At 47.2% G+C, this 16,110-nt stretch overlaps 2 protein-coding genes across 2 annotated transcripts; both read right to left on the bottom strand.

Annotated features, from left to right (window-relative positions):
- Positions 1-347: 347 nt before the first annotated feature.
- LOC127346969 (uncharacterized) lies at positions 348-1,563 on the bottom strand. Its single transcript, XM_071829057.1, has 2 exons — positions 1,404-1,563; positions 348-898 (listed from the first exon to the last, which is right to left on the bottom strand). Exons 1-2 carry the CDS (start codon positions 1,561-1,563, stop codon positions 348-350), a joined length of 711 nt encoding a protein of 236 aa, XP_071685158.1.
- A 964-nt stretch (positions 1,564-2,527) lies between these two features.
- On the bottom strand, positions 2,528-14,540 carry LOC127346968 (probable purine permease 11). Its single transcript, XM_051373203.1, has 4 exons — positions 13,839-14,540; positions 3,900-3,910; positions 3,752-3,810; positions 2,528-3,654 (listed from the first exon to the last, which is right to left on the bottom strand). Exons 1-4 carry the CDS (start codon positions 14,538-14,540, stop codon positions 2,528-2,530), a joined length of 1,899 nt encoding a protein of 632 aa, XP_051229163.1.
- Between the last annotated feature and the right edge of the window lie 1,570 nt (positions 14,541-16,110).

Here is a 16,110-nt window from a genome sequence, read left to right as displayed (position 1 = left end):
CTTAATAAGCAACTCGTGAGCGCTGCAAGGAGTTGATGGATTTCTTCGGATGAAAATTTATGGTCTTTGATCAGGACTATAAGGCTGGTGCCAATGCATCACTTCACTTTCACCCGCCATGTCAGCTTTTTCCCTCACTCTCATCCTACTCTCACTCCACTCTCACCCCACGGTGCCAGTGCACGGGCTATAGTGTCAGCTCTCACTTCTCTCTCCTTCACATCAGCTTTTCTCTCTCCTCGACATCAACATTCAAAATAATGCAAGAAAATTATTTTATTCAACTAAAATTGTTACCAATTACATTGTAAAAAAAATTACATAAAAATTTGAAAAAATTACATAATCTAGGCATTAGCCCACACATGCTCAATCAAATCATGCTGGAGCTGTGTATACATCGGTGAGTCCCTCATTTCGTTGTCCATCTGAATCCTGGCTGCTAGGCTTGGTGGTGCATTGTTGTGTATCGCAGGGCCGACATTGGAATCAACTGTCTCATAGATGTTCTCCAAATTTGTATCACGCTCATCGTCGATGATCATGTTGTGCAGAATGACACATGCACGCATGATCAACCCAAGAGTACGCCTCGAGTAGGAGCGTCCCGGAACTGCTAGAATGTTGAACCTAACCTTCAGCACTCCAAAGGCACACTCGACATCTTTGCGCCAAGCTGATTGAGCAGCAGTGAATAGTCGATGTTTTTCACTTTGTGGCAGAGTAACACCTTTCATGAACACCGGCCAGGAGGGGTAGATGCCATCGGCAAGGTAGTAACCATAGTTGTACTCGTGTCCATTCACCGTGAAGTTCACTATGGATGCTTCTCCCCTCAGCATATCAGTGAACAACGGCGACTGGTTGAGTACATTGATGTCGTTGTTGGACCCGGCAACTCCAAAAAAGGCATGCCAGATCCAACGATCATACGACGCAACGGCTTCTAAGATTATGGTAGGGTGTTTGATGTCTCCCCTTGACCGGCATGCGCCACTGGGCAGTTCCTCCACTGCCAATGCATGCAATCGATGCTCCCTAACATGCCCGGAAAGCCACGCTCCTCGGCTTTCGCTAACAGACGCTGAGTATCCTCGACATTTGGTCGACGGCAAAATTGATCCCCGTAACAGTCAATGATGCCTTCACAGAATCTATCTAGACAATCCGATGAAGTTTGTCTAGCTAACTTAAGCCACTCATCTATCGTATCTGCAGCGGCTCCGTAAGCTAACAAACGCAAAGCCGCAGTACACTTTTGTAGGGGGGAAAACCAGCACGGTTGAGAGCATCAACTCTTTGGGTGAAATACGGAGAGTATTCACCCAATCTATCCACAATGCGTAGAAAAAGGGATCGCCTCATCCGATACCTTCGCCAAAAGAAGCTCGGAGGATAATTACAGTCGTCGGCGAAGTAGTCCTCGTAGAGCCGATCGTGGGCACCCAGACGATCACGCCTGATGAACTCTCGGCGGCGTCGCGGCCGTCTTGGCTCCGCCTCGAGGTTGAGCATCGCCTCCTCATACTCCGCCTGGAATGCACCGATCATATCACCCTCCATTCCGTCGCTCGAACTGCTGCTAGACGAAGACATGGCGTTGAGAGGAGTGGAAATGGAGAGTGGAGGAGATGAAGTGAGGTGTGGAATGAGTGAAACCATATGGGGGGTATTTATAGGGGTTGGGGATGAAATTTTGGGGTTTTTGGCTTTTTTCGAATTTTTTGAGCCAGCAACGGCTACCCCAATGGCTAGCTGACGTGGACGAATCAGATCGCGCCACCTCAGCTAGCCGTTACCCCCTCTCTCTCGCCCGCCCTCTCGCCCCGACCCGCCAGCGCGCCGCCCCGCCTCTCGCCCCCCTCTCGCCCCCAGCGCGGGCGGCAGCCGGGCGGTAGCAGGCGCTACCGCCGGGCGGTGGATCCACCGCCCCGCGCTGCCGTCTCGCCCGCCTCTCGCCTCCCTCTCGCCCCGGCGCGGGCGGTACCGCCCCACCTCCAGCCCGCGTTGGCACCAGCCTAACGGGCGTTTGTATATTGATTCTTTCTTGAAGCATCGTTTTTGGAGTTGACGGATTTATGGTGCTGTTTTGGTGACGATTTGTCCGCTGATGCAAAGAATTGGTTACTGTAGCGAGACTTTTTGTTTTTTTGTTGTGTGCATCTGTATTGCTATTAGGGTACTACGTTGTTGCAGAGTGTGAGTGTATTTAGTATCTTCGCGATATTAATATATTTTATTTATCGAAAAAAAATCGTGAGCGCTCTAGAGCACATAACAAACAGGGCCAAACAATTATGTTAGCCTGTTGTTCATAACAATCTTAACGATCTGAGTTTTAACAATCATGAGTTTAACGACCCGAGCTTTAGCGAGCCAAGTAGCTTATTGGTCTAGCCATAGGACTAGGAGCGGCAACACTTCGACCATGGGTCATATTATCTCGCATGACGCCCCCCAACCAAGACGTCATTAGCATGGCCTCCCCGGGCGTCATGTAAAGAGACCATTTTTTCTTTGTCCATTTTCACGTTCCGCGGGCTGTTGTTTGTGGTCGGCTTTCGCAGCTAGGTAGTATCTTCTTAAGCTTGACACCATCAAGGTAGCTCTGGTAAACGTACGACAAGAACCCCCATACAGCTATGAGCATTGCTAGAACCTTGGTCCCGTCCATCCGGTCACGGAGAAAGATAACCGCGATGACTGGTGACAGAGCCATACCCGCGGTGCTGATCACGTTGGTGAAGAGCGACGACACCGCCGCGACGAGCCCCATCATGCCCGTCATGGTCAGCTGCCACGATATGGCCGTCCATGCCAGATTCATGGCGTAGGACACCTTGCCTTTCTTGTAACCCTGCATCTCCCCGGCCAGCGTGCTCCACTCCCCCGAGATGAAGAGCCCGGCCACCGACACGCAGGCCGCGGCGGTGTTGCTCCAGAACTGCATCTTCACCGCGTCGTGGAAGGTGCCGCTCCTGAGCACCTTGTCGAACGTGAGCTGCGTCAAGGACAGGACCAGGGAGAAGACCGCGGATGCCGACAGCGCCAGCAAGAACCCGGCCAGAAACTTCCCCTGCGGCACGCTGCTGTTGGTCCCGTCAGAGGCGTGGCCCACGCCGACGAGCGCGGCGGAGAAGCTGATCACCACGACGGAGTTGAGTACGAGGGCGGTGAACTTGTGCTTGTTCAGCAAGTAGGAGAAGACGGCGTTGAAGGAGAGCTGGGTCGCGCAGATGAGAGAGTACGTGGACATTGGCAGGTACAGAAGGCCGTAGGAGTGCATCAAGTTGCTGCCGGCCAGGAGGACCCCGAAACCGGCGTAGATCGCCGATATCTTTCGGAGCGGCGGCCGGGCCACCGTGGAGGACTTGGGCCGACGGAAGTAGAGGAGCAGCGGGATGGCGAGGGGCGTGCCGCAGGACTGCACCACCGTCGCCATCCACAAGCTAGCGCCACCCTGGTCGTAGTAGATCCTGCCGAGGAGCGTCGCCACGCTCTCTCCAGCGACGACGAACACGATGTTCACAAGGACGAGCGCCCACCATTGTAGGCGCTCCGATGTCAACCGCGCCGCGGTTGAAGGAGATGAGCCCTTATCATTGTCAGCTACCTCTCCATCTTCCCCGGCTTCTTCTGGCCCACGTAGGACACCTGCATGACCGATTGGTTCGGTTCAGTTCAGAGCTGTTCTACCTACCAATCAGTTTGCACAAAGAATTGCAGAAGCAAGATGTTTGCAGAAACTGACCTGCGATCTGCAGCTGAATTTCAGCCATACGACGGTCTGTATCTTCGAAATGTGAATTCCTGAAAATGATATGCAAGTATGCAACAGAGATTTTACGCCCTGAACTACAAATCTGTTCCCATTGCCTACGGATACGTAAGTGATTGACCGATCGTCCTCCTATAAAGAAATGACAGTGCTCCAGGATTTTGTATAAGTCAGAGGGCCTGTACTGAACGTGTTGCGCACAAGTTCTTTTCATTGAATTGGATAATAAACAAGGAAAGGGAAAAACATGCCAGCGGACGAAAGTAGGAAAAGACAAGTCAATCAATTTTCATTTGGACTGGTGGAAATAGGCTATTAATTCAAAAGCATTGTGGCTCTCGCATTTAAATGCGAGGGCATCTTCTGTCGTCTTTACTTTTGTGAGAGATATTAGAATCATTTTTAGTGTGTCAAAAGTGATCAAGAAACAGGTTAAAAAATTTATGGACATTTATACTTTGTCATTTAAAATAATAGAAATGTTTAGTGATTCACATAAAATATGTTCCATCGCATCGCCAGAGAACCGTACAAACTCACCAGCCATAACATTTTCTAAAGGCATGTGCTTCAGTAGACCCCCGCACCCCAAAAAATCATATAACCAAACACATCGACGGCTGAGATACGCTTCCGGTTTTGAGGGCAGGATCATCATTCCAGGATGGGAAACGCTGATGATCACCCGGGGGATTAGAAATCTAATCCCCCGGCTCCTCCGTGCGACGCGTTCCTGCGGGTGGAGAAAAGCGAGTGCACACGTGGTGGGGCCCATCGCTTTTTTATCCCCTCCCTCTGTCTATTCTCAGCGGCACGCGAACATGGAGGTCGCCGGCTCGCCGCCTGTCAACACCCGGATTTTTAAGTCCGGATGCCTATTATGCCGTACATCGCAATCCCAGGAATAATGTTTTTGCGAGACATAATAGTAAGTAGCATAGAGTCATCATTTATTACAACACATATTGTCTTACAACCATAGATCACATGATCCAATATTACACGAATATAATGTTCAACATCACAAATAGTAGCGGAAGCGAAGTAGTAGTGGACTATCTATTCCACAGGCAACGCTTGACGTTAGAAGACGATCCTAGTTATCGTAGACGTCCTGCTGTCCGTCATCCTGATACTGGGGCTCTCCTTCATAGTCTGGCATTTGAATAGCCAGGGCAAAGCCATGAGTACTTTTAAAGTACTCGCAAACTAACTTAACAATAATTACTTATTAAGTGTCATCAGGGGGTGCTAAGCTCTAGGTTTATTTGCATAAAGCCAAGTTTTAGTTTAGTAAACCTTTAGCAAAGCCTTATCATGTGCTAGACTAACTCAGGTGGGAACATTAGTGTCATTCCCACTACTCATTATGGTTCACCATAATATCACCTCTCAATCCACCATTCTTTTCTAGAATCCAAATGTTTTAATGATAACTGAGATAGTATGGCCTTTCCAATTGTCCGTAACCGTGGACACGGCTATTCGAATAGATTTAACACTCTGCAGAGGTTGTACTCTTGTGCCACAACTTTTGATTTCATCCGTCGAGGATAACCCCGAATCATCGTAACACAGTACGCGAATCATCAATCGAAACCTTTTACTTATATATGCTAGTATGAGCACCTCTCCCCATGAGCTTGGCCTCCCGGTGAAAACCGCAGTCATCCCGGGAACTGCACAGGGCTTGGGCCGTACATTCACCTCATATTAACATCATTCCACACTTAACGGAGGCAGCCTCGGCGTAACCCCTATGATGTTTGCTTAGAGGGAACCCATACTAAAATACACAAGTTTCTAGTTAAGCCCTACCCATAATCAGGTATTGTGGGGGTACTTGTATAATTGGAAGGGTATCGCATTCCGACCCAATCATCAATTTTATCAAAAATCACTATCTTCTCTTGTTCACATCCACCTTCACTTTACCTTCTTTCAAAGTCATTTCACTCCACCATGTTCCCATCTAGAGTAGTCAATTTTAATTGATTAGCACTAGCAACTACATGAGGGGGGTGCTATCTAGCTTTGAGTTGTGCTAATCTATTTCAAGTATTGTTCTACTCTAGACCAAGTGAATCGTGAATCAAAAGGTACTTTTGAAATAAAAACAGCAAGTAAATTTGTAAGTAAAAACATGGGATAGGTAATACATAAAAGTAAAAATGTGATGGTGCCTTTGCTCTTGTAGAGCTAAGCACTTGTGTTTAGCAAGGGTTAGCTTGCCTTGAGCTGAGTAGTTATCGAAGTTCTCTTCTTCTTCCTGTGAGTAGCCTTCCTCCTCTTGGTATTCCTCGTTACTAGCGTCTATATACGAATACGAGGTATAAATACTAAACCAAGCTCACATACTAAACTAGAAACACTCAAAAGAGTTCACACTCTAGTCCTATTATCAATCAAACATGGCATGGTGGGTTATTTGATGAATTCTTATTTAGGAGAACATAATTTTCTCTCATTATTCCTATTTCTTAAACTTGACATGCAGATCCTTAGAGAAATTCAATTCCTATCATTATATCTTATTAAGATTTAATCTCTTCATATAATAATAAGGTATGAAATATAGGTTGACCCAGAGTCAACATTTCATATCTATTATATGTGAGTATAATTTAATTGAAGTGCTATACTTCACATAGTTTTAAAACTTAACATCTAAATGAATTAAAATCTCTAAGTAATAATTATCAGAGGTTCATTAGCCTAAGTCATTTCCTCTGGTAGTATTACTTAGGATCAAGATTTAAATGAGAGGGTAGTTCTCATATTCTTTATTGAATTTGAATTCAAGTTTAATTGCACTAGAATTGACTATATAGCCATTTTAATTGATCTAGTCCATGATCATACAAAGAACCTGTCTATATTATTGCATAATCACTTAGAGGACATCATTTGGGATTTATTGGAATTGGAATCAATTCAAAATCTATTCTGGTTAAGGTTTAAATAATGTTTGAATGTACAAAAGTCCTTGTCTTGTCTTTTTTGTCAATTTAAATCTACTACGAATTTGGAGGTGGGGCCAGTGGCATTGGATAGATAAATTCATGGGCTTTCCAACGGTATAAAGTTAGCTAAATTTGGTTTGGCCGAATTTGAACTATTCAAATTTTACTAAACCATCTCATTTAACAAATTTAAATAAGATTAAACTAGATTTGAATTCCTGGGCTTAGGCGGGAAGCGTTACTGGGCCGAAACGGTTTAAAAACCCACTTCGCAGCCCAACACGCATCTGGTGCGCTCGGGCCGCGCTGACAAGGTGGGGGCCACCTGTCGGTGCCTCTTTAAACGCCGAATCGGTATTTTCAATCTCGACCGCAAGATTAGAATGGAGATCGACGGCGTGTGAGCGTCGTCGTCTCCGGCGAGAGGCGAGCTCACTGGCGGCGAGCCTAGGGGGTGGGGGAGCCTACCAGGCCGTTGCAGGAGTCTGGCAATATGCGTGGAGAAGTGGAAGTAGATGAGGAAGAGCTTGGGGCAGTGGCGGCGCTCGGGGAGGCTCCAATCGACGCAGAGCTTCTGCGGGCTCCGGCGGTCTTGAGCTCGCGATTCGAGCAGCTCCGGCGAGGTCTGGTGAAATTGAGGGGTGGAGGAGACTCAGTGAGGTGAGGGGAGTGGATTGTGTGCAGAAGGGAGGAGCCGATCGCCCTTATTTATAGTGTCGAGGGTTGGCCGCGGAGCGCTGAGAAGGAATGGCCATGGCGCGGTGCTTGGGGTGCTCGAAGGGGCAAGGCAAGGACGGCAGCGTGTAGGCGTCGTCCTGGCGATGCTCAACGGCTAGCTGGCGCAGAGAAAAGGGCGAAGGAATCGTTCAGGGTTTCGTTTCGAGTGCTGCGGTACCCGCGGTACTTCGCCGGCGAGGACGACGGTGACTAGGCCTCTGCGCGTGCTCGAGCATGTCTAGCGTGTAGAGGGCGAGGAGTAGCTGCTCAACGTCGCGATAGGGATGCAGGGCGAGGACGGTGGTGCTCGAGTGGGCGACGTACTGGCGCGTCCAGGGCGTGATCACCACGCCGGCTGGCATGTACTGGCCAGTTTTGGACACGCGCGTTCCGGCCAATGGCGTCCCTTGGCGAGCTGGTGCTGTGTACCGTTCGTGTCCTTGTGCTGTGTAGATGCTTCAGGACAAGGGTAAGAGTTGAAACGAGGGCTGGAGGTGGAGATGCCAATGGTGACCGGCATGGCCAGGCATGCTTAGTTTAGGGTTTCTTTCCCCCTCTTCTCTCACTTTAATCGACCTAGGCAGGTACTGGGATGATGCAGGGGATGTAGGAGGGTGTGATGATCACAGGTTAAAGGAGTTTAGGCAAGAAACCAATGGACAAAGGAGTGTAACACAATTTGGAAATGATGCCTGCCAAGTGTTCGACACAATGGCCGCATGAATTTTATTTTTGAATTTCGAAATTCTCTTTGGTGGATCTCAAACATATTAAATATAGGTCAGTTTGATGGTGGTTAGGTTGAATTTGAAGTTGAAATGCAAAGTTTCAAATTTAGGGGTAATCTTCTTTTTCTTCTCAGATCTCACTTGGTCAATTTAATTCTGGTCAACCTAGTCAACTCTAGCCATGGTGGTCAACATGAAAAGTACTCACCTTGACATGGTCTTGGATGACATGGCTTTGGTTGACAAAGTTTAGTTTAGGTTTCAAGAAATAGAGGGGTGCAAAGTAGGGAAGAAAATATTTTTGCCTCATATGACCATTATCATATGTAGTTGAGATTTTCGATTTCCTTGTGTTTGATTCTTGATTCAAGGATGCAAAAGTGTTAGTTTATCATATTGAAGTATTTTAGAAGCAAGGGAGCAAGCAATCTTGGCCTTGGTTGAGGATTTGCTATTTTGCATAATGTGTATGTGAGTGGAGAATGGGTTTTTCCCATTTTCTTCAATTCCCTTCAATTTAGGGTTTAGTGATCTTGATTAGGGTTCACATAGCAATGGTTAAGCATACCAACACTCATCATGGCAAATGCACAAAAGAAAATCACTCAAAATGCATGAACCTATATGTGGCACTTAATGCATAGAAAAAGTTTTTGTTAATTGCAAATTTTGAGTAATTGAAATTCTCTCTTGATCTTTATTATTGTTGAAACTTGGGATGTTACAAACCCTTCCCCCTTACAAAAGATCTCGTCCCGAGATCTGAGAAAACTAGGTACTAAAGAGATCTGGGTACTCGGTCCTCATAAAGTCTTCTCTCTCCCAAGTGGCTTCCTCTTCGGTGTGGTTACTCCATTGGATCTTTAGAAACTTGATACTTCGGGTACGGGTGGTTCTGAAGGCTTCTTCTAGGATGCGAATCGGTACTTCGCGGTATGTCAGATCTGAGTTGATATCCACAGCTCGATGGTCGATGTTCTTGAAAACCTCGGTCTTCTCAGGTACTTCTAAACACTTCCGGAGTAGCGAGATGTGAAACACATTGTGCACCGCTGACATTTCTTCCGGTAACTCCAGCTGATAGGATACTTCTCCTCGGCGACTCAGGATTTTGAAAGGTCCGACATATCGGGGTGCAAGCTTTCCTCTAAGCTGGAATCTCTGCATTCCTTTAAGGGGGGACACTTTGAGATACACGAAATCTCCGATCTCGAAGGTCATCTCTCGGCGTCTCTTGTCGGCGTAGCTCTTCTGTCTTGATTGGGCTGTCTTGAGGTACTCGCGGATCTTGTGAACCTTCTCTTCGGCTTCTCGGAGAATATCTGGTCCAAAGATTTGACTCTCTCCTACTTCCGACCAATTCAGAGGGGTACGGCACTTCCTTCCGTACAGGGCTTCAAAGGGGGCCATCTGCAAGCTGGCTTGGTAGCTGTTGTTGTATGAGAATTCGGCGTATGGCAAACAATCTTCCCACTTAGATCCATACTCTAGCACACATGCTCTCAACATATCTTCTAGTATCTGGTTGACTCGTTCAGTCTGTCCATCTGTCTGCGGGTGATAGGCGGTGCTGAAATTCAGACGAGTTCCGAGTCCTTCATGTACTTTCGCGTAACTGGAGGTGAATTGGGATCCTCTGTCGGATACTATCGACTTCGGGGTTCCGTGCAGGCTGACTATCCTTGAGATATATAACTCTGCGAGTCTCGGTCCTTGATAGGTGGTCTTGACGGGGATGAAGTGGGCGACTTTGGTTAGTCTGTCGACCACTACCCAGATGGAATCATTTCCTTTATTAGATTTGGGCAGTCCGGTGATGAAGTCCATTCCTACGGAATCCCACTTCCATTCGGGAATCTGTAGGGGTTGCAACAGTCCTGCGGGGCGTTGGTGTTCTGCTTTGACTCTTTGACAGATGTCACACTTGGCGATGTAGTTTCCAATTTCTCTCTTCATTCCATGCCACCAGAATTGTTCCTTCAAATCCTGGTACATCTTGGTCCCTCCGGGGTGAATGGAGTATAGGGTGTCGTGAGCTTCTTTCAGAATAACTTGCTTCAATTCTGAGTCTGACGGCACGCAAAGGCGCTTGTTATACCATAGCACTCCTTCTTCATCTACGGTGAATCCCAGTGCTTTTCCGGCGGCTATTTGGTTCTTGATTCCGTTAATGCTAGTATTTCCTTTCTGAGCTTCCTTGATCTGACTAATCAGGGTGGGTTGGAGTTCAATGCTGGCGAGATATCCTTCGCTAACCAGTTCAAGCCTAAACTGTTCAAACTCTTCAAACAGGCTAGGTTGCTCAGTTGCTAACATGGAGTTCAACTGACACGGCAGTCTACTCAAAGCATCTGCTACCACATTGGCCTTGCCGGGGTGATAGTGGATTTTCATGTCGTAATCCTTGATTAACTCTATCCATCTGCGCTGTCTCATATTCAGCTCCTTCTGAGTGAAGATGTACTTCAGGCTCTTGTGATCTGAGTAAACCTCGCATCGATTACCCATGAGGTAATGACGCCATACTTTCAGTGCTAACACCACCGCTGGTAGCTCTAAGTCATGGGTTGGATAGTTCTGTTCATGCTGCTTCAGCTGTCTTGATAGGTAAGATATTACTTTGCCGTCTTGCATCAGTACACATCCAAGACCAATCTTGGAGGCGTCGCAGTACACATCAAAAGGCTTGGTAATGTCCGGCATAACCAGTAGTGGGGCTGTTGTCAATCTTAGCTTGAGCTGTTGAAAGCTCTCTTCACACTTGTTGGTCCATTCGAACTTCCGGTCCTTCTTCAACAATTGAGTCATTGGTCTTGCTATGCTCGAGAATCCTTCAACGAATCGGCGGTAATATCCCGCCAATCCGAGAAATGCACGGACCTCGGTCTGAGTGGTTGGGGCTTGCCATTCTTCAACAGTCTTGATTTTTGCGGGGTCAACGGCAATTCCTCCGGCTGACAAGATATGACCCAAGAATCCTACTTCTTTCAACCAGAACTCACACTTGCTGAACTTGGCATACAACTGATGCTCCCGAAGGGTATCTAGTACCACTTCCAAATGTTGCTCATGTTCTTCCTCGGACTTGGAGTATATGAGGATGTCGTCGATGAAGACAACGACAAACTTGTCCAGGAAGTTCATGAAGATCTTATTCATGAGATTCATGAAGTAAGCGGGGGCATTGGTCAATCCAAATGACATGACGTTGTATTCATACAATCCATATCTGGTGGTGAAGGCAGTTTTGGGGATATCGGTGGCACGAATCTTCAGCTGATGGTATCCTGTCCGCAGATCAATCTTCGAGAATACTTGGGCTCCGGTCAGCTGGTCAAACAGATCTTCTATCTTTGGCAACGGATACTTGTTCTTGATGGTGACATCGTTGAGTTTACGATAGTCCGTAACCAAACGAGTGGCACCGTCCTTTTTATCCACAAACAGAACTGGCGATCTCCAAGGTGACGCACTTGGTTGAATCAGACCTTTGAATAGCATATCATCCAGTTGCTTCTTCAGTTCCACTAATTCTGCCGGGTTCATGCTGTAAGCTCTCTGGGCTATAGGTCCAATTCCGGGGATTAACTCGATGATAAACTCGATATCCCGATCTGGGGGCATACCGGGTAGATCATCCGGAAACACATCAGGATATCGACAAACGACCCTGATCTGATCCAAGGTGGGTTTGGCTAGGCTTTGGTTACAAGTAAACTTTCTGGGCAGTTTTTCTGATATGTGTTCAACTATGATTCCGGTGCTACTAGTCATGGTGATGGCCTTCTTGGCACAATCAATCAGTCCATGATGTTTCGCCATCCAGTCCATTCCGAGGACTACTTCCAAACCTTTGGCTCCCAGAACAATCAAATTTGCATAGAATTCTATTTCATGTATTCTGATTGGCACATCTTTGCAAATTTTTCTAGCTTTAGTTGTTGATCCGGGTATTTGAACTATCATGACATGCTTCAAACTGATGGGTTGAATCTTACTAGTGCATGCAAAATCTTCGGTAATGAATGAATGCGATGCTCCAGAATCAAACAGCACTCTTGCGGGTATTGAGTTAACAGAGAACATACCCAGCACAACGTCTGGGGCTTCCTGAGCTTCTTCTGCATTCATGTGGTAGAGGCGGCCGTTGCGGTTGTTCGGGTTGTTGGGGGCGAACTTCTTGTTGGTGGTGACACGACGCTGCTGCTGCGCAGGGCCTGAGGTGTTGGCGGCAGTCTTGGCGAGCTTCTTGGGGCACTCATAGGAGAAGTGCCCAGCCACTCCGCACTCATAGCAGTTGTAGGTGGACTTGTCCTTGGGGGTGATGGGAACAACATTGCTCCCAGTCCTTGGAGCGATGTTGGAGTTGTTGGAATTGTTGTTGGGGACGCGGGGTGGGGCGCGGTTGAAGTTGTTGTTGTTGTTGTAGTTGTGGTGGCCTCCTGTCCTGGGGTTCCCTCCACTCCGATTCTGATAACTCGGACGTGGATTCTGCATCGGGGGCTTGTTGTTTCTGGGGGCGAACCCTCCACTTGAGCTGGGGCGATACTTGTGGTTGTTACTGGGCCCACTCTGGTTCATCATACGGCGCTTGTGGTTCTCATTGGCTTGATGTATCTTCCCCTCCATCTGAATGGCGGAGTCAACAAGGGCTTCTAGATCAGCAAAGGGAATGTTGATCAGCACAGTCTGCATCTCATCATGCAGTCCATTCAGGAACCTCTCCTTCCTCTTCTCGACGGTATCCGTCTCATCCGGGGCGTACCTTGACAAAGTGAGAAACTTGTCGCGGTATTCCACCACGGTCATTCTGCCTTGTTTCAGTTCCCTGAACTCATCCCTCATCTTCTTGATCAAACCCGGGGGCACATGATACTTACTAAACTTGAGTTTGAAATCCTCCCAAGTCATCATTTGCCCCGCATGTAAGGCGCGGGTACTTGTCCACCAGGCACGTGCAGGTCCAGCCAGATAGTGGGTGGCGAACAACACCTTCTCGTTGTCCTCCACTCCGGCAACCTCAAGATTGTTCTCCATAGTTTGGAGCCAATCATCAGCATCCAGGGGTTCCTCTGTCTTGCTGAACACCGGTGGGTTGGTGTTCTGGAAGTTTTTCAGCTTCGACCCAGGATGGTCGTGGTTTCCGTGGCCTTGATTGCCCTGAGCAATCTGTTGAAGTGCCGCTAGGTTGGCTTGCCGTTCAGCTCTCTCAACTTCTCTATCAGCCAACATCTGTTGCAACATCTGCATCATTGCCTCTTGGGTCATGTTGCGAGTTGGAGGTGCCATCTGAACAGGGATATGGATAATGAGACGAGGGGGAAATTTCTATGGCTCATTTTGGAATAAATTCACACAACTTAAACTTGATTCATAAAATAGTAATATTACACACACAAACATAGTCATGGAGGTAGCAATTATTACAAGCCAAATGTTCAGGAGGGTTTTAAGAACCCTTTCAACAAACTACGATACATGGTGCGGATACAAAGGACCGATACATCTCATACTACGCGAGTGCTCATAACGGGGGAATGGAAACTATCCATCGATGCGGAGCGGGAAGGTGGTGTCCATCCCGGCAGGCAGGAGCTGGTGGAAGTCCAGGTCTCCCTCATCTTCCTCCTCGTAGTCGCCGTCGTTGCTGACGTAGGAGTAGCCATCCCCTTGGATGTCTTCCCCTTCTCCCTCTCCTTCGAGGATCTGGAGCTGCTCCGCCTGAGTGGCGATGGTCTCCTTCAGGACGGCGATCTTGGCCTTCAGACGGTGAATGGTAGAGTCCCTCTTCACGACCAGCTGGCGGAGAGTTCTACGCTCCTTTGCGATGACCTTGATGGTCTCCGCATACTTGTTTAGCTGGTCCTGGGTGTGGATGGCGGTGGAGCGGGAGTTGTCCAACTCAGCACGGGTTTCAAACAGCATGGAGTCCAGGTGATCCACGTGGTGCCTGAGCACCGGGTGGAACGGCAGGCTGATGGGCAGCCCGAGAGAGGAGTGCCTTGCAAAGTGCTCAAAACGTTCTCCTTCGATCGCCATCGAGTTTTGCCCGCACAGACGAGCAAGAGCCTCCTGTAGAGCGCGGGCGAGTCCATCCACCCAGTTGTTCTCTCGGAGAGAGAACTGAATCTGGCGGAACATGGGGGACTCCGGCTTCCCCGGGAGGCTAGCCATGATGAGCCATTGGAGTTGGCCTCCAACTTGGTCAGCGATCTGGCCTCCGTAGAACACGGGAGGCGAGCGTCCGAGGAATTGTGAGAGGGCCATCAGATCCCTCTCAAAGATCAGGTCCCCACCGTTTGCCAGGTCGTACACCTGAGTCTGGATGAAGGGCTCCGTGGGGATGATATCCATCTGTAGAGAGATGGATGAGCAAGTTAGAGATGTGCAAGTGTTCAAACTTTTAAGCAACTTATAAATAAGAGCATGAATTTGGCTAGTTTAAAAAGGATCAAAGGTAAGGGTATGATTGTATTTTTCATAACTATTCAATTCATTAATTTGGAAACTAAGTTTATTGACGTCCATTCTAACTAGGGTCTCCTAAGGTCAAACAATGGCTCTGATACCAACTTATCAACACCCGGATTTTTAAGTCCGGATGCCTATTATGCCGTACATCGCAATCCCAGGAATAATGTTTTTGCGAGACATAATAGTAAGTAGCATAGAGTCATCATTTATTACAACACATATTGTCTTACAACCATAGATCACATGATCCAATATTACACGAATATAATGTTCAACATCACAAATAGTAGCGGAAGCGAAGTAGTAGTGGACTATCTATTCCACAGGCAACGCTTGACGTTAGAAGACGATCCTAGTTATCGTAGACGTCCTGCTGTCCGTCATCCTGATACTGGGGCTCTCCTTCATAGTCTGGCATTTGAATAGCCAGGGCAAAGCCATGAGTACTTTTAAAGTACTCGCAAACTAACTTAACAATAATTACTTATTAAGTGTCATCAGGGGGTGCTAAGCTCTAGGTTTATTTGCATAAAGCCAAGTTTTAGTTTAGTAAACCTTTAGCAAAGCCTTATCATGTGCTAGACTAACTCAGGTGGGAACATTAGTGTCATTCCCACTACTCATTATGGTTCACCATAATATCACCTCTCAATCCACCATTCTTTTCTAGAATCCAAATGTTTTAATGATAACTGAGATAGTATGGCCTTTCCAATTGTCCGTAACCGTGGACACGGCTATTCGAATAGATTTAACACTCTGCAGAGGTTGTACTCTTGTGCCACAACTTTTGATTTCATCCGTCGAGGATAACCCCGAATCATCGTAACACAGTACGCGGATCATCAATCGAAACCTTTTACTTATATATGCTAGTATGAGCACCTCTCCCCATGAGCTTGGCCTCCCGGTGAAAACCGCAGTCATCCCGGGAACTGCACAGGGCTTGGGCCGTACATTCACCTCATATTAACATCATTCCACACTTAACGGAGGCAGCCTCGGCGTAACCCCTATGATGTTTGCTTAGAGGGAACCCATACTAAAATACACAAGTTTCTAGTTAAGCCCTACCCATAATCAGGTATTGTGGGGGTACTTGTATAATTGGAAGGGTATCGCATTCCGACCCAATCATCAATTTTATCAAAAATCACTATCTTCTCTTGTTCACATCCACCTTCACTTTACCTTCTTTCAAAGTCATTTCACTCCACCATGTTCCCATCTAGAGTAGTCAATTTTAATTGATTAGCACTAGCAACTACATGAGGGGGGTGCTATCTAGCTTTGAGTTGTGCTAATCTATTTCAAGTATTGTTCTACTCTAGACCAAGTGAATCATGAATCAAAAGGTACTTTTGAAATAAAAACAGCAAGTAAATTTGTAAGTAAAAACATGGGATAGGTAATACATAAAAGTAAAAATGTGATGGTGCCTTTGCTCTTG

This window comes from Lolium perenne, chromosome 4 (genome assembly GCF_019359855.2).
Source record: "Lolium perenne isolate Kyuss_39 chromosome 4, Kyuss_2.0, whole genome shotgun sequence".
Taxonomy (NCBI): Eukaryota; Viridiplantae; Streptophyta; class Magnoliopsida; order Poales; family Poaceae; genus Lolium; species Lolium perenne.
This window is presented reverse-complemented; position numbering and strand designations above follow the sequence as displayed.